The sequence below is a fragment of the Aulonocara stuartgranti genome, assembly GCF_965226115.1.
Source record: "Aulonocara stuartgranti genome assembly, chromosome: 3".
NCBI lineage: Eukaryota > Metazoa > Chordata > Actinopteri > Cichliformes > Cichlidae > Aulonocara > Aulonocara stuartgranti.
In genome coordinates, this window is record NC_138941.1 from 39,864,978 (window position 1) to 39,883,423 (window position 18,446).

The 18,446-nt window shown below is 41.3% G+C and overlaps 1 protein-coding gene across 2 annotated transcripts in view; it reads right to left on the reverse strand.

The window, feature by feature from the left end:
• Nucleotides 1–3,923: 3,923 nt before the first annotated feature.
• Nucleotides 3,924–18,446, reverse strand: part of LOC309703252 (thialysine N-epsilon-acetyltransferase-like) — a 36,348-nt gene continuing 21,825 nt past the window's right edge. For both annotated transcript variants that reach the window (XM_082527988.1, XM_082527989.1), the window contains 5 exons: nt 12,863–12,914; nt 6,945–7,028; nt 5,768–5,869; nt 5,636–5,676; nt 3,924–5,477 (listed from right to left, as the gene is read on the reverse strand). In XM_082527988.1, the coding sequence (XP_082384114.1) occupies nt 5,310–5,477; nt 5,636–5,676; nt 5,768–5,869; nt 6,945–7,028; nt 12,863–12,914 (447 nt within the window). In that variant the 3' untranslated portion in view covers nt 3,924–5,309. The remainder of the gene's footprint in view (nt 5,478–5,635; nt 5,677–5,767; nt 5,870–6,944; nt 7,029–12,862; nt 12,915–18,446) is intronic.

An 18,446-nucleotide genomic window follows, 5' to 3' on the forward strand; every position in this document is an offset into this window, starting at 1 on the left:
TTCACTTTGGGGTTTGTCTCTGACATTCCCCTGTTATACTTGGCCTTGCATTTGGAGATGGTACTGGGGCTCGCTCCAAATAATGCTGCAGCTTGGTTTTGCAGAGCACCAGCTTGAAGTTGCCCCATGGCAGTAATGTTGATCACAATGCCTGGAAAATCATTGTAGAAAAAGATCTCCTTATTAAATCAAATGTTGTCATTCAGATGAGAACTGGAAATTACCTAACACACCCTCATCAGTCTCATATGTAACCACAACAATGTTTGGTATTTTTCTGGGTTTTTGTCTGCTTCACATCAGTCTTGTTGTGCCAAATGATGGCTATGAGAGAATGCATTAGCTGTGTTGTATAACCATATAAATAATACAACTTTTTAACATCTAGTTTCATGTAAATTCAGAACACAACAGTGGCAAAAGCAACACAATAAGCCCACAAACTCTCAGAGTAAGATGACTACATGGTACAATGTTCCAAAAGTAGTGCAATAAAACCCATAAATCATAAAATAAACCTGGACTCTCAGGAGCACTATGAGGGCTTAAGTAAAATATGTATAAAATAATCATGATCGTTAATCTGCAGTCACATGCCTTCCGATTACTGCTGGAGAGAAACCGAAAGTAATAAAGATTAAATAAATAAAGAATTTTAGCAGCATTGCCTGGTGTGTGCAGAGGGCATGGCAAACCGTGGGGGGTGTGGGGAAGGAGGACCCAGGCGCGGTGCTCTATGTACAAGCAGTGCGTTTATTTACAGTGATGGAACTGATACACAACAATAATACATCCCCGTGTGCTCCCGACTTCCACTCCGTGTCTGCTCCCTCGTGCCAGTGCACTCTGTGTCTGCTGCCCTCTCATCCAGCAATCCTTCCTGGGAAAATAGAGGCAGTAGTTAGTACCCTCAGTTCACTTGGTAAGCTCACACTCACAAACAGACCAGCTGGAGAACTGACGGGAAGTCTCACAAAATGATCCCACGCCAGTGGGAGCTCCAAGACTCTCTTAAGTAGCTCCCCCGACGAGGCCTGATCAGCAGCAGGTGTGTGGCTTCGGGTGTGGCCAGTCCGCCAGCAGGGCCATACCCACCAGGCCTGAAGGCGCCCGCAGAAACACACACACACACACAAGCAGGGATAACGAGGGACAGCAATACAAAATATATATTATAATATTAGTCCATAACTGCTCAGGGATCCCAGGACCCTGACAGGTTCAGTGTTTACTGTTCATTCAAACAGGTGAAAGGATAACCGATTGGCAGCAATCAGAGGAAAAAGAAGGGAGACTTAACACAGAGATATGACTGTCTGTGTTTGTGGTTTTGCCATGAAAACAAACATTTCATGTGTGCAGCAGAATCAACTTTTGGAGATTTACTTACCTGGATGGTTGAGCATGCATCAAGATGTTCTTTTTTTTGTAGTTTATATTGAAGCCTAATGTCTGGTTCAGGTCATTATTTGGTTTCTCACTGTTTAACTTTCCTGGCTGTAAAACAACCTCTGTATTTTCCCTCTAAAGAACAAAAGTACAATATGTTCTTTCATCAAAAGCTGAATGATATCTGGTTAGTGCATGTCTTTCTTAAAAGAAGTTCACATGTCATTTGGTGCACAGCCCCACCTTGTGGCAGTAGGAAAAGTACTTTTTAGGTACTCCGTGAACTATATGAACTGCAGTATATCCGGTATCTGTGATTAATGGTCCTTTTATTAGAAAAAAGACTGATTCAGGTACTAATGTGATATGTGGAATGCTAACTGACACTGATAAACCCATCAAGACTTTTAAATGTAATTAAATAAGCTTTAGTTGATAAAACTGCTGGTGGTGCTTTATTGTAGTTTTAATATGTTGATGTTGAAAAGAATCAGCTTGGTTGCAAGAGTTAAATAACTTTAACTGTGTTCAAATTAACTTCCATGTAGTCATTCATATTAACTATAGACTAGAGGACTTAATGAAAGCCTAAAAAGAAAAACCCCAAAAGCATTATATCCCAGATTTCAGGTCAGTCCTTTGCAGTAACCATTTTGGTAAGGACATACAAACAACAGCTCAGAGTAACAGTTCATGAACATTTTAAAGCCACAGTTTTAAATTCGCTTTCAGAACAATTTCTGAAAGCTGAGCCCACGTCCTCATTTTAGGTTTGACAGCTTTTAGTTGGTAAAGATGAACTGCTTGGACAAGAACTGAGCTGTCGCCTGATCATTGGGATTTAAATTTAAAATTTAAATTTAAATAAAATTGAATTTAATTGAAATATTTAGATATTTCCGAAAACACATTGTAGTGACGTATACTGAACACAATAAATGATATAATGTAAACAACTACCTGAGAAAAAGCAGATAAATTAATTACAGGCATTTACTTTTGTATCGATTATTGCATTGATGGAGGGAGTGATGTATGCTGGGTAATGGCACAGCTAGTGACTGGGTGACTTTATTCACTTTATTCATACCCGCTTTGGATGTTATCAGTCCATACAATGTGCGTTATTAGCACAAATCTGTCCCATAGATATGGGCCATCTCCACCTGCTAATTTGTTCAGAAGGTTGTTATCATCCATCCAGATGGAGGATCACTAAAAGGAGCGTGGAAAGACTCCAGAATCCACTCTGGCTGGAATCCGGTGAATACAGCAGTGTTTACAGGTAAGACCATTTAAATGGACAGCATTTATAGAATGACTATTAAAAGTCAGTGAGTGTCAAAAATGTTAATGTGGTAACGTTTATGGTGTGAGCATTAGATTATATTGTAGTAAAGCTGTTACTTTTTAAACCACGTTAGGACAGAAATATTAGCTTCTGTTATGGACTAATGAAGTTACTAGTTAATAAAGTTTCCAGTAAAGTGATTTATCGCTGCCACAGATTGACAGTAAATATCCTAATTAGCTTCATTGCATCAATGCATCAGTTTCAGTACTTCATTTAAACTGTATGACACTTATACTGACCCAGGGTCAGTGTAAAATACAATCCTAGCTGTGTGAACAAAGCCTGGCTCTTTTAATCCTGCATGACAAACCGCAGGATGCAGGTTTATTGAGCCTCTTTCCTGCTGGCACACCTGTCACACCTGAGAGTCAGCTACAAACTTACAGTAATGTGTACATCTTGCAAAGACTGCCAGACTCTGTAATACTGTAAATGATCAGTGACTCGGGTTAAAACTAAACCTTAAACAGTACCTCTGTGTCTGTGTGTGTGCTGAACATCTAGAATCAGGATGAGTCAGGCTGCACATTGCTGGCATTGCGTCTTTCAACAGGTTTGTGGGTAGATTTGGATGTACCAGGGGTAAGTGCAGCCACTCAGCCTCTACTCAATGTGATCATAGCAGCAGGTGCAGATGTGTGTCACAAGTTAATCTAGTAGTAGGCTATGGTTCTTGGCCACAGGTGGCAGCAGTGGACTCACCTCCATTGGAGACTGCTCCAGCTGCTATGTGATAGTCAGTAGATGGATTCCAAATTGAAGATCATATGAAAGTTTTGGAGACTGTTTATTACTAATCACTGTGTAACTCCTGTAAATTCACAGTAACTGCCATCTCCTTACAAATGTTTATTGGATTAACCACACTTATACAGACTGTATATAACTACCACCTCTAAAATGTTTGTTTGCAGAGAAAAGACACAGACAGACGATGCTTACAGGATGTGATGTGACAACACTAATGAAATATTGATGTGTCATTTTTGTTCAAGACGTTTTTCTTATGGGCCAAAATATTAAGATCATGATGAACAGGGGTGGTGATTCCTATGACTTTGTGTATGTAATTTGGAATTTTTTACAAATGTGGTCCAAAATAGATACATGATATCATTTCATTCATTTTAAAGGTTTATTTGCATGACGCACAAACAGACAAAATTGAAAGGTACAAATGTGTTGTGCATGAAACGAATTCAAACGTGGTGCAGATGTGTGTCACAAGTTGATCTGGCTGTAGGCTGTGGCACTTGGCCAGAGGTGGCGCTGGTTGATTCGAGTCCATGTTAGTGCACAAAGTAAACTGCTCGCTTTAGTTGTGCAGCAAAAACGCTGAAACCAGAGAAATAAAAACGTGCGAGGGGGACGATAACGACGAGTCTCCCGATCGTTTACTCTTGCTGTCCCGTGAACAACATCGGCGTGGTGTTAATTGTTTGCTGTTTTCGCGATCGCGTCGCGCATGAGGATATCACCAGGTAAACTCGCGACGTTTTTAAACATTATTGTTCAACAGCATCAAGACTGACGGAGTGTGTTAACCTCACAAGTGTCACAGATGACACATTTGGCGTTTTTTTTGCTGGTTTGTCGGTAGCAGCTCCTGAAACGCAAGACTGCCACACATCTGTTCGACCAACGCCAGTTGATCTAAACGCCAGTTGATCTGGAACACCGGCTGTAGCTTTTCAACTCACAGCCCGACACATACCAACAACAGCATAGAGAGCACAGACGTTAAGGCGGCGAGGCGTGATTGCGGGTGCCGCTCAGGTGCGTCCTTTTCCCCTGGAGCGGCGCTGCAGACCACGCCCGCCACGCACATTAACCAGGTAAAATACACATTTAGGCAGAATTTTGCAAATATCTATTTTTAATTTTTTAGCAGCATAGTGCTTTTTTTCCCAATTATTTTTTAAAAGTCAGGTCAAGGCTCCAAAAGCCCAAAGGCGATATAAGGGTGGCGGCTCCCAACAGTTTTTGTTTGCTACATGGATCATTTTAGTTCAGCTGGGTGTCTTTCCTTTTGTTATATTTCTTTAAGAGTTCAAAATGTGTTAATTACATAAATAAAATGTAATTTTCTCTGTGGCACTTCATAAGCAACACACCTTAGTTGTTCACACAAAGCATAAAGGTAAAAAACAATATAAACAGTGTTATCTTCATTTTCAATCAATCAATAATTTTAGATGTCAAAAAGTATTTGCAAAAACATACTCAGGAGAAATGTATAAAATCAGCTTTATTCTATGATGTTATACACATTATTATAAAAATCATTTTCTCATGACTGGAACATCAACTACCTGAGAGTAAAAGTGCAACTAAGTTAGAAAACCAATTTTATGCCATTTATGTGGATATAAACATATTTCAACTATATTCATTTTAAAAGGTGTGCTGCACTGTCAGCCTATGAGCACAGACCTTTAGACAACCTATGTAGTGGTACCAGCTTAAGTTGTCAAGTTTTGGAAAGAGGCCACTGAGTGGTGCTCCATCCCTGCAATGCGTGGGCTGACTTCATGGCTGCAAAGGTCACAAAGTCATGAGGGTTGTTTTAAAGCTGAGCCAGCTGCTTCAGCGCCTCCCCCTCGCAGCGCATGCAGTGGTAGCCTATGGTAGCAGTGGCATCGAAGCAGCCCTGGCCGAGGTAAAAGTCCATCGATGGTTTGTTCCAGTTCAGGATGGTGAAGTTGAGCTGGTGGCAACCAGCAGCCAGAGCCAGCTACAGGAGGGCAAAACCAAGAAGGAAGACAGGAATGACTGCTGAGCTGAGATCTGTATGCTACCTCTGAGACACTGTTCATCATTTTTTTGTGCAAATATTGAAAATAGGAAAATCCTCAAGGTTTATCTTCTACAGTGTTCACACGTTTTACTCACCTGTGCCACCTTGGTCATTAGTGCTTTACCAACACCCTTCCCTGAAAGACAGATCATGTGCATTACTTGAGATTTCGTGCAAATACAGATGCACAGCGATGATGTGACATCTTCTCAGAGGCTGTACTGTACCTCTGAACTCAGGCATCACGTACAAGTCCTCCATATAAATGGCTCTGCCTACAAACGAGCTGTAGGAATAGAAGTAAAGTGTATAGCCGACCTTCCTGTGTCCTGAAAGAAGAAAAATATCAGTAAGCTAGCTTACAGTTTACGGTTAACAGCTTCAGTATTCTTAAATCTTTATATTTGTTTTGTTGTTCCTTCCGATTGAGTTAATGTCGGTGAATATTCAGAACACTGATTATTAATAACATAATGTTTTATTGTAAACACATAACTATGTAACATTTCCTTTATATCACTGAAAAAAATGATCGGATTTGTCGTGTTGCTCAAACTTAATGTGCAACAGCCTTTATAAATGTAACCTCACAAGAAGGTGACTGTTTACTATCTCTCGTATTGTCTTTCCCTGATGAGCGACAAAGACTTCATGTTCCCTCTAAAACTTAGAGGCACACTTAGTGTCAGTGCACTGAAAACCACAAATTCTATTTTACAGAGAACTGAATTTCTCAGTGGGACAAGATTTTTTACATGCTGATGTTTTATCCTAAACATACTTGCTCCGCAGCGTTTTAGATCAGTGCTGGCTAGGTAGTTTTAGGAGTTTGTTAAGATTTTAGACAGCATAGGTTCATTTTAAAGTTTCTTCTATTTAACAATTACCCATCAGTTTCGAGTTTGTGTAAGTGTTGGGTCTGTGTTTCCACATGCCCCGCTAGTTTAGAGACTTATTCCTCATGAAGAACACACGACATAACAGATCATCTTCAACCGGTCTTTATCTCGCTAACAAGGGAAAGGTTTGGTCAGAACCAGGCAGTGGAGCATAATGCTCATCACCTGTCTCTATCCTAAATCCTTCAAAGAGCAGCTGTCCTGCGTTTGTGTGACCTCCTGCTCACCAAAAGGACCATAAAAGCAGGAAGCGTACAACACAAGAAACAGATCTTTCAGATAGGATGTATCTGCAATAAAACCTCCCCCAGCACAGAGTGGCTGGAGAGGTGGTCAGGATCAAAGGAATGGCTTTGATCCTACTGCTTGAACTAAGACTTCACAAATTTAAGAAACACAATGACACATTCAACAATTTGACTTAACAGTAAGTAACTGGGTTAGAGTTGTTCGATAGTAGCTTGAAACAGTGTGTGTGAAAACTGTGTAAGATGATCTTCCTCACCTTCTTTTGTTCTGTGCTGCTCTGGCACCTCAGCGATGATGCCATGAAAGAACGGGTTATTGGAAAAGCCATCTTGCTCCAAGTCTGAAAAGAAATTACAGACAACTAAACATAATAGATCTAATTTTTTTTACTGACATTAAAGTTACACATTACAGAATATTTTCAAAACGGGGACATTTAATTTATATTTAACATTGAGAACCTTTTACAGTTGTAGCTCTGACGGGTACTACCAAAACTGGTGTTTTGGACAGAATAAAGAGGGCAAAGACACTTAGTGGTGGAATGAGGAAGTGTGAGAAAGTATGAAAAGAATTTCTGCTCTAATTCATCCCAAAGCTGTTCTGTTGGTTTAAGGTCAGGACTTCAGGACTTTGCAGGTCAGTCAAGTTCTTATGCTGGTGCCCAGTCAGTCACTTTGTTGTAATACCAAAAACAGCTGACAGTGGAATATGGGAATATGTTGAAATGTCATGACTGGACTTGTTGCACAGGTGGCATTCCATCACGGAACTATACTGCACTGAGCTCCTAAGAATGACCCGTTCTTTCACAAATGTTTGTAGAAGCAGTCTGGAAGTCTAGGTGCTTGATTTTATACACCCATGACCATGGAAGTGATTTGATCACCTGAACTGAATGATTTGGATGAGTGAACTAATATTCTTTGGCAATACAGTTGTTAGGTTTTGTATTGTTGATTGTCATTTATGCTTAGAAATATTTAACCATATATGCTTAGAGGTGTATAATCAATTGTGTAGTGATAGGACTGTGATCTTTAGCAGGCTGTAAAGGCTTGGTGTGTATTCCACACTAGAATGCACACCCACAGTCTAGGAACATCAGAGAGGTCCTATCTTCTCTTTGTTGATATATGGTATAGCAAACACACGTATATCTCTTCAAGTATAAGAGCCTTTTGTTTAGATAGATCTGCTAGACGCCTGGCACCAGCTTTGGGGAGTCTTCACAGGGTCACATCTTGACCTCACACAAATCACACCACATACACACACACACACACACACGATACTCTTTGTTTGTATGTAGACGTCATATGTTAATGAACCTATGCATATTCATGTAACCTCAATAAAAGAACAGTGTTACAGGAGAACGAACGAGAGCAACTGGGGTCAAGCGAAGGAATGGCGTTTGTCCGGTTCTCTCCCGTGCACGAGAAACATGAAGAACTTTGCCTACTCGTGTCTTGCTTTGCTGTGTAATTATATTGCCTTCAACGTTCCAGCGAATAGGTTCAAGCTACAAACCTATCAACAGTGCACCTGTTGAGATATAGGAGACAGCAGTGGAGTTTTTAACCAGACTTCGGAGTCTTCCGCTTATCCGTTCCAGGGTCACGGGGGGCGCTGGAGCCTATCCCAGCTGTCATAGGGCGAGAGGCGGGGTACACCCTGGACAGGTCGCCAGTCTGTCGCAGGGCTAACACATAGAGACACAGACAACCATTCACACTCACATTCACTCACAGATTCACAATTTAGATTGACCAATTAACCTATCCCCACTAACTGCATATTTTTTGACTGTGGGAGGAAGCCGGCGTACCCGGGGAGAACCCACACAAACACAGGGAGAACATGCAAACTCCACACAGAAAGACCCCGGCCTGATGGTGGAACTGAACTCGGGACCTTCTTGCTGTGCAGCAACAGTGCTAACCACCGTGCTGCCGTGCTTAAACCAGACTTACAAACCAGATATTACAAAGTTCACATTACTACAAAATTAATATGCAATTCTGGGTATGTGATGTCATTGAACTTCATTTGGCAAAGGGTGTTATTTATGGTACTGTGCCAAAGTGTTGAGCCACCCTTCGTTCCTTAGTATTTTACTTCCAAGGAGCAAGATTTTCTTTAATTTTTCTTTTCTAAATGGTCTTGAGCAATAGTTCTCCAAGCTTTCTGAAGGTCAGTCAAAATTTATCTTTTACATTCGCTGTTTTTTCATAAATTTTCAGTCGAGTTATATCTGGGCATTTTCAGAGGAATTTTAGATTTTATTTCAACACTGAATCGTTCAAGCAAAAACAAAAAAGGCACTTGTCATGGGGGCTCAGAGGCCAGTATGTGGATGTGGATCCAAGTGTAGATTCAAACACATGAAACAGCAAAATGGTTCTCTCCCTAGCTTTGTTGCTGAACATACAGTAAATGTGAAAAATTGTTACAAGGAAGGAATGGGAGGATCTGAAGTAGCGGAAGTGTGGACAGATGGAAAGTGTGGTTAGGAAGGGAGTGAGGGAGGCAAAGACTGATAATCGTGGGAATGATTGGATTTGTGTCTTACTTGGCAGGTGGAGTGAGTATGGCTCTGGTAGGAGGGGAAATGGCTGGGTGAGCATCCTGGAAGGTGAATGAGTGGAGAGAGTTGACCTTGTTAATACAGAGATCCAGAAGAAACAAAGGCAGGTGGGCAGGCAGGTTGCGAGAAGTTTATCAGTGACAGAGAAGCAGAACAAAGAGTCTTGTTGTGGCAACCAGCATCCTGGAAATACGCTCTGAATGTAACTTGACTGATGGTTCCAGGTGGGCAATGCCCCCTGCGTTCGTGTTCAGACGTGACAGTATTGCATATGATGCTGGACCGAAGGAATGGCAAGCTCCACCTCGGCTGGCAGCCTAGAGAAGCTTCAAAAGGGGAAACCAGTTGTAGATAAAATGAGGGAATCATGCACATACTCAACCCATGGAAGGTGTGATGACCATTTTGGCAGATTATGTGTTGTGATGCAGCAGAGAGTGGACTCTAGCTCCAGGTTGAGTCTCTCGGTCTGGCTGTGGTAGCCTGAGCTGAGATTGGATGGGCCAGAGAGCTAAGCAGAAAGCGTTTTTGATTTGTGAGGTGAATTGGGGTACTGTGTGAGAAAAAAAATCTCAACCAGGATGCCGTAAAGCATTTATCTGCTTTAATGTACAACCGGTTTTCCAGAAGACATTGAAATATGAAATGCTGAGGTGAAACAGTTAGCAACTAAACAATTAGCAAGACAGAAGACATTCCAGCTAGTGATGTTTTGCCCAGACCAGTCAATATGTGGATTAATAGAATTAGTGGGTTGTCAGAGGACATGAATGTGAAGAATGCGAGCATCTCCCGGTGGTTGCCAGACGTGACTAGGGAGACAGGCTTGGTTTGGAGGGTGATAAGGGCAAAAACTTGATTCTTCGGCGCCGTGGTACGTATGGGGGGGATTAAGCAGAATTAGGGGCAAATGCAACTGCTTGGCCAGCGTAGTGTCTGTTAGATTTGGCTTGGCCCCAGAATTGATGAGGGCATGAAGGGAATTAGTGGTCTGGTTCACACTGAGAGACACAGGTTTTAGAAAATGGTGTTTGAAATGAGTTAGAGATCCACCCGCCCATATCCCCGATGTTGTAACTTTATTGCAGTTTTGTTTGATAACAGCATTCTGATTATTTTGTAAGTGATTTAAGTGTTAGTCACATGTTTAGTGAGGGCTGTTAATTATAGATTTAATTTTCTGCTAAAAGGGAGCATTTAACAGTTATTTTCATTAGAAACTGCGTTTCCCAGAATCCTTTGTGGTAGACGAAAGTTACTCTGGGGTTTTTTTAGCTAGCAAAGAAAGTTTGGGAAGCCATTATATGTTGCTCTGATGTCGAGCAGTTTATTTGTTGTACATTCCCCCTTTTGAAGCCTTATATAAAGACTATCGTTTCTCCAATTGATGTCCGATCCATTTTTTTGGCTAAGTGGATTCGCCACAACACCCAGAATTACTGGTGAGTGGAGCCTTTTGGCCCAATTGGGCAGACCGCGAGGTAGTGATTGAGAGAACCACATAAAAACACTCGCGGGTGCGAAAATGTCGTTCCCGCTCCTCCAGAGAGAGCTGAGAGTGACCAGTTTGCATGGGTCCGACCTTGTTAATCAAGATATCCAGAAGAGGTGAAGGTAGGTGGACACGGAGGTGGTGAGGAGTTAATCCGTGACAAAGAGTCTTGGTGTGGTGGTGACCAGTGTCCTGGAAATGGGAGCTGCAGGTAACTCGAGTGAGAGTCCCATGAGTTGACTACAGGCACAAGGAAACTGAGGTATATGCAACACAGAAACAATGAGCATGAAGCAATGCTGCCTGCTACTGGCAGAGAAGAGATGTGGATGCTGTTCTTAAATACTGCACTATACTGTTGACTGTCCTGAATCTCCATCAGGTGAGCTGAGCAGGTGGACTGACAAGTGGTCCGCCCAGAGGTGAATACACAGGGAAGTAGTAGAAAAACACAGACAGCTCACCCAGACCATGACAGCGCCTAACTTAAGGGATCAAACCCGTAACTGAAAAGATGAACCAGCAACTTAAGAATGAATGACAATTTAGCAACAAACCTATCTTAAATTCTAACTTTAGCCAGTTTATGAGCCTGTTGTAATCATTGTCATCATCATCATCATCATCAAGTGCTGCTCCCACCAATGGTAACACAATTTGGCAGACAGAAAATAGAACTTTTTGCACTATTTGCACCTTTTTACAAGGTGACTTCTAAAGAGCTATTACCTCAAACATTGGCATATCTCAGCATTTTGTGCAAGGTGTCTTTAAAAACAGAAGAAAATACATTATGCATTTTTTTTCTATTTTTTTCTTCTTTTTTTTCTTTTTCTGCTCATTCTGTTGGTTTTTGCCCTTCTCCCCCATCCCTCTTCTCAGCTGTTTCTCTTTCCCTCTTTCTTTCTCCCCTTCTTTCCCCCAGTCAAGTCTGTCCCATATTCAGTAAGTGAAAATAAAATAAACAATAAAAGGTGAATCAAATGGACCATTATGGCAAGGCTGGGATGGTCAATTTGGTAAAGTAAATCCGTTGGGCATCTTTCTTTACCTTTAGACAACAATTCTGATCGCAAAAGAGCCAAACGGGACAGGCAAAAAAAAAAAAAAAAAAAAAAACAGAAGAAAAGAGAAGTGTGACAAAGTCAGCATTACCTGAAAGACATTGCCTTCAGAAATTGTGCTCTTCAGTTGATCCTTCTACTGTTTACTGAGGCACAAAATGACGTATTTGCATGATTCAACAAACTGCTGCAACCATTTCCCATTTTCCCAGCAAAATAATAAGAAATGAGGGGTGGATTAAGATTTTCAGTACTGTTCTTTTAATGACCATTGACATGCAAAGCTTACCTTTCCTGAAGCAGCTGAAATACACATTTAACAAAATGTCAGCTGAATATCTTTTTTGGTTCACAGTTTATTTTACAGCTGCAGATAAAGATATTAAAAATCTTCTTTCTGTGTTTTACAAAAGATTTTTGGAAGGGCAAGAATAAACTCTGAACCATGTTCTTATAGTTAATTAACAAAAACATAAAACACAATGTGAGATGTGGAAAAAAAAAGTTCACTAAAATAAAAACTAGACTTCTGAGTTTGATTGGTAAAAATGTGGTAAAAAAACAAACCCAAAACGTTATTAGAACTTGTCTGCTTTGACGGATGTGTTTCTTGAGACTTTGGGTGTCTACGAGACTGTGAGCTAACTGCTTTCATAATGATGTGATATTGTGTTTGTGTTTTTATTGTCATACCTGTAATAATTTTCCTAAATCTGGCCTCTGACATATGTCCTCAATACAGTTAGAAAAAGACTAAAACTAAGACTGAAACTAATAAATAATCAACTAAAACTAAACCTTTTCAAACAATAAAAACTAAAGTGAAATAAGAAAATCAACTCTGTAAACTAAACTGAATAAAAAACAATAGTCAAAATAACATTAAATAAATAACAGAAAAAAACTACAATAACTCAGCTCTGAACCTCTATTGAGATATCACCTTGGATTTCATGTTTGTTTGTTTTTAAATAAAACAATATATTTAAAGTCAAGACAGAAACTTGAGACATCGCTACATACATTACCTTTCTGGGTCACTTTCACATGCTCTGCCAGGTTCTCATACTCTGCCAGTTCCTGGAGAAAATCATAAATAGGATCAGCTGCCATCATTTATTAGGACTTCACTGTTCCTCAGCCAACAATAAAAACATTATTTACAGGGAGTTTATTAGCCTGTTTGCAATAAAACTAACAAGCAGGACAAGCACAGTTCATCCAATAATATCTCAGTAATCTAATAATAACTGCAGAGTTGTGTTTTTAATACTCTCAAACATTTAAAAATAGATAAACATGTAAAAACATCAACAAAATAAGGCACAACAATTCTAATTTCCACATTTCAGTTTTTCACAACATAAAGCTTTTTTAACCAATACCTACAGTAAATCATAGGAATATATGAACATTGCAAACCATTTCCAGTGACAAGATATGCTGTAAACTTTGTATTCATTTTTGATCCAAATGGCACAGCAGCCTCAGCGAAAACATTTAAACGAGGCAACTTCAACATATGTACATACAAGGTTGCTCACTTTACCATAAATTGTATGGGTGTGCATTTTTTTTCTGCATATTTAGAAAAAATATGCCATTTCTCCACTCAGTGAAGTGATGGTTAAGCTTCAGCAGCAGTTTGCTCTCATGTTTCTTTCTGTGAAGCTGTAACTGTTTAGCAGTGAACAGGAGTGCTGCCTGACTAAAAAGTCCTTCACAGGCTCCAGATGCAGGAAGAGCTGTGTAAGGACAAGAAAGACATTGTGGACAAAACAGGACACCCCCCATAATCTTTAGTTACAATATTATAGTTAGTTAAATGGTCTGATTGTTCAAATCTGTATTTTCTTTGATTGTGGTAAAATAATGTGTGCCCCAGTCTCCAAAAATGACATAGTGCAGGAAGCGTAGTTATTCCTCCGTTACACCACAAGAGGGAGTATCCCCTAAAATGAGCAGCTCTAGCGGGAGTAAATAAGCCCAGCCACTACCCATAAGGCAGTGCGCCTATAAGAGTTGTGTGCGACTGCAAAGGTGTGTAAAGTTGTGCTATGTCCATGTATATATTTGCAGGTAAGCAGATACAAGATGGTAAATAACTTAAAATGTATCTACAGATGAGTCCACGGGGTTGCAGAGAATGTGGGAAAGTTGGCCGTTAATCCCCACTATGTGCCATTAGTGTATAAGTTATTGGTAGCGATGTGAATTAGCCGTGATGCTAACGATTAGCAGCTAGATCTAATTCATTAGTTTGTGCGGAAACCTCGTGGCACTTTTGTGGATTTATACCTGTACCGGGCTGTAATCACAGCAGATATAGACTGGTGGATCACACTATCTTTTGTTTATGTTTATTTCATTGTTACACTGTAAGAAATATTAGTGATTTGAGTTTAAAGACTACCCATAAGGCAGTGCGCCTATAAGAGTTGTGTGAGACTGCAAAAGTGTGTAACGTTGTGCTATGTCCATGTATATATTTGAAGATGCAGTAAAGGCGAACTCACAAAGCCACACTGGTTTCAATTCATTTTAATCCAAGTGTGCAACAGCTGTATTGACTTTGATTGACAGCTTCTTGATGTGAGGAAAGCCATGCAATAGATCCGAACCTTCAGTGAATGGACATGAATGGTACCTCTCCAGCTCCCCTGCTTCTGGCTTTCCTGACCCCATGGATCCAAAAAAGTCATCTTTGTCGAATAGGCCGCTGTTTGTGCTGGCTAGTGATGTGTCAGTCGCGAAGAAAACGAGAGCCGGATCATTGACATGAACGACGGGAGTCGGAGCCGTATTTCTTTTTTCCCCCTTTCTCTCACACTCTCTCTCTCACTTTTTTTTCGCTTCATGCTGCACGTGAGCCTTGTGTTTGTGCTGAGCAGAGGGGGGAGGGGCGCAGACACAGCTTTATGCTTGCCGAGCAGAAAGGGGAGGGGCGGTAGTTACACTGGCAGTAGCACAAGAACAGAGCAGGAGATAGAGAGAGAGCCAGGGGCAACAACAAGAGACAACATCGTCACATTAGAAAGGTATAGTAATCATCCACAAGTATTTTCAGTTGCAGATGATAAAGGATTCAGAAAGTTTATTCATGCAGTGAATCCTATGTATGCAATTCCAAGCAGGAAAAAACTCTCCCACAAAACCATCCCAGGCCTATATGACAGAGAATGTGGATCTTCTTTTTGTTTTGCATATTTTAATGTATATTTTATTGTGTTATGGTTTGCAGTGTTTTGTGTTGTTTTACTTTAAATTTGTTTAAAAGGAAAAAGCTGAAAATATAAATAGTCAAAAAGTTAAAAGTTGAATTGTAAATAGTTGTTTTTTGTATTTTATAATTTATTTTTTAAATTTATGTGGAGTGAATAAATAAGAGCACATTTATATATTAAACATATATAAATAAAACCACATTTTTTTTACATTAGTACCGTATTTCCCGGACTACAAAGCGCACCTGAATATTAGCCGCACAAGCTAAAATCAGGGGAAAATCCTGTTTTGTACATACAGTAGCTGCACCTGACTAAAAGCCGCAGGTGTTTCAATGTTGACTTATCATATGTAAGAGAATATGCACAAAGGGAATTGTCAGGAAAGAGATGGCTGTTTGGAGACACACCCCTTTTATTAATATTTTGAAAAACAAGTTATGGGTACATATTTGCACAACTTTTTTGGTATATGTACAAGTAGCGGTAATTACAAGTACAAAACATGTACTGTGCTTCATAAATGAGTAACAAATGTAGTACATAACAATAACCTATAGCACACCAGAAAAATAGATTCGGACTACCTTTTAGGCTCAGGTGCAGTGACACGGCTTTAACAAGAAGAAAAGTCAGTCATTCACCACCATCTTCCTGCACACTAAAACCACCAAAGTCCTCTTCTCCAGTGTCGGAAATGAACAGGCTCAGGATGGCTTCGTCATCCACTCTCAGCTTCTCTCCTTCGTTGTCAGTGTCAGAGTCGAACACCCTCAGAAGGGCCGTGGCGGTGTCCTCCTCTCCATCATGCAGCAGTCCAGCCCTTCGAAATCCGTTGGTGATCGTGGATGTTTTCACACTTTTCCACGCTGTCAGATTCCACCGGTGGAGTTGAGCATAACTTGCTTTTCGCAAGTTTATTGTCGCTTGTCATCCACGCCTCCGGCTGAACGTGTAGCGCTACTTTGAAGTTTGTTTTTCGCGCTATTTGTACGGCACTATGTTGCCTGGCGGATGGACACGTGACCAACATACCACTCTTGAACTGTGTGTCTGATCACATGCCCTTCCGCCAGGCAACGTAGTGCCGTACAACAGCGGAACAAACAAAACAAATCGTCTTACGATATGACAAAAATCATGGACAATCCAGAGAAAAGCCGCACCTGACTAAAAGCCGCAGGGTTCAAAGCTTGTGCAAAAAGTAGCGGCTTATAGCCCGACAATTACGGTAATTCATTTTGTGCATCATTTTATATTGTTGTTGATAATAAATTAATTAAAGCAACAAAACAACCTGAAGAGCCGGTTGGGAGCCGAAGATCCAGCTCTTTTTAGTGAGAGGATGAACAGGATGAAGAGGATGAACATCAATCAATCTTTATTTATAAAGCAATTTTCATACAAAGATGTAGCACAAAGTGCTTTACATGGTTAAAAGCAGCCCACCCCGCCCTCCAACTCACTCCCCACACTCTCATTAACATGAACGATCATGGTTACATATACCCCCCCCTCACGCACGCACGCACACACACACACACACACACACACACACACACACACACACACACACACACTTAAAGAGTAAAATTGGGCTGGGCACACATGGTGTTGGGTGCCATCTCCAACAACGATGAGGCGGCCTACATGGATGAAGTGAAGAATCTGGCATCGTAGTGCCAGGACAACCACCTCCAGCTGAACGTCAGCAAGACCAAGGAGCTGGTGGTGGACTTCAGAAGGGGTCAGCACAGAGACTACAAGCCCATTATCATCAATGGAGCTCCAGTGGAGAGGGTGCAGTCCTTCAAGTATCTTGGTGTCCACATCTCCTCAGACCTGACATGGGCTGCCCACATTCAGGTCCAGACCAAAAAGGCTAGGCAGCGCCTGTATCACCTACGACAACTGAGGAAGTTCAGGGTCTCTCCAAAGATCCTCAGGATTTTCTATACAGGCGCTGTGGAGAGCATCCTCACACAGAACATGACATCGTGGTTCGGGAACAGCTGTGTGAAGGACCAAAAAGCTCTCCAGAGAGTGATCCATACAGCAGAACGCTGCTGCAGGATTGCTCTCCCCCTGCTTCAGGACACCTACACCAGGAGATGCCGGACTAGAGCAGCGCAGATACTGAAGGACCCGTCCCATCCTGGCAACAAACTGTTGCAACTTCTGCAATCTGGTAGAAGGCTCCGCATCTTCCGGGCAAGGACAGAGAGACTCAAGAGACTCAAATTGACTGAGACAGGACTCTTCCAGACACTCTAAACCAAGGCACAATGTACATTTCAATTCCTTTAATTTTAAATATGTTTATATTGTCTATCCTGTAAAATAGTCAGATGTCTATTCATATTAATGTACAGAATTCACCTGCTTGCTGCTACTACTGCACATTCACCCAGTGTATATACTATATGTATATATATATATATATATATATATATGTAATGTTCTTCCTCTACACCCCCCCCCCCCCCCCCCCCAATTTTTGCACATGTCGAGGAGCGTGTCAGGCTACATTTCACTGTGTGTTATACTTGTATAACTATGCATGTGACAAATAAAGAACCTTGAACCTTGAACCTTGAACATGAGCCAGGTGAGGAAACACTATCACGGGGAGCCGTCTGCACCGGGAGACGGTCACAGACCGCAGCCTCTAGGCTGGGCACACAGCAGGAGGGAGGCAAAGAAGCCCCCCAGCCAGGCTGAGAGGACCCACAGAGCCCCAGCAGCCACGGTCGATCACAGCCCCGGTGCAGAGAGCCCTTTTCCCATTCCTCCCTGTACTTTTGCAGCCTTTTTTTCCCTCTTTCTCTGAGGTGAACAAACATTGCTGCTCTAATGCTGGGCTTACACTGTGTTATTTTTGGCCTATTTTGAGACGATTTTTGAGTATATGAGTATATGAGTATTTTAGTATATGTGGGGTAACGAGAAGCGCTCACACTGCTCAAGCGCAAACACGTAAACGTCGGTGAAAAAGACGGAGCAGCATGGCAGTGCAGCATGTGATCTGGACACAAGCGATGGAGGCACAACTTGTAGAACTTTGGAAAGCTCATCCGAGCCTTTTCGATGTGGCATCACAAAATTATCACGACCACAACAACCGTGAAAATAGTTGGATTTACACTGCTGCTCAATCACAGCCGTATAAATGATGACACTGGACGCAGCGTGTTCGGGTGATGTTTTCCAACTTTACTCGTAACCCGGAAGCTCCCCCCACACACAGCCTTATGGGAACAGTAGTCTACTGCTACACCTCCTCCTTTTAGCTAAAGACATACTTCATAACGTCTCAAACAGCTCACTAGAACAGAAATGGGGAACATCATGAAACGTGAAAATTATACACATCCCTCATTTGTTCACT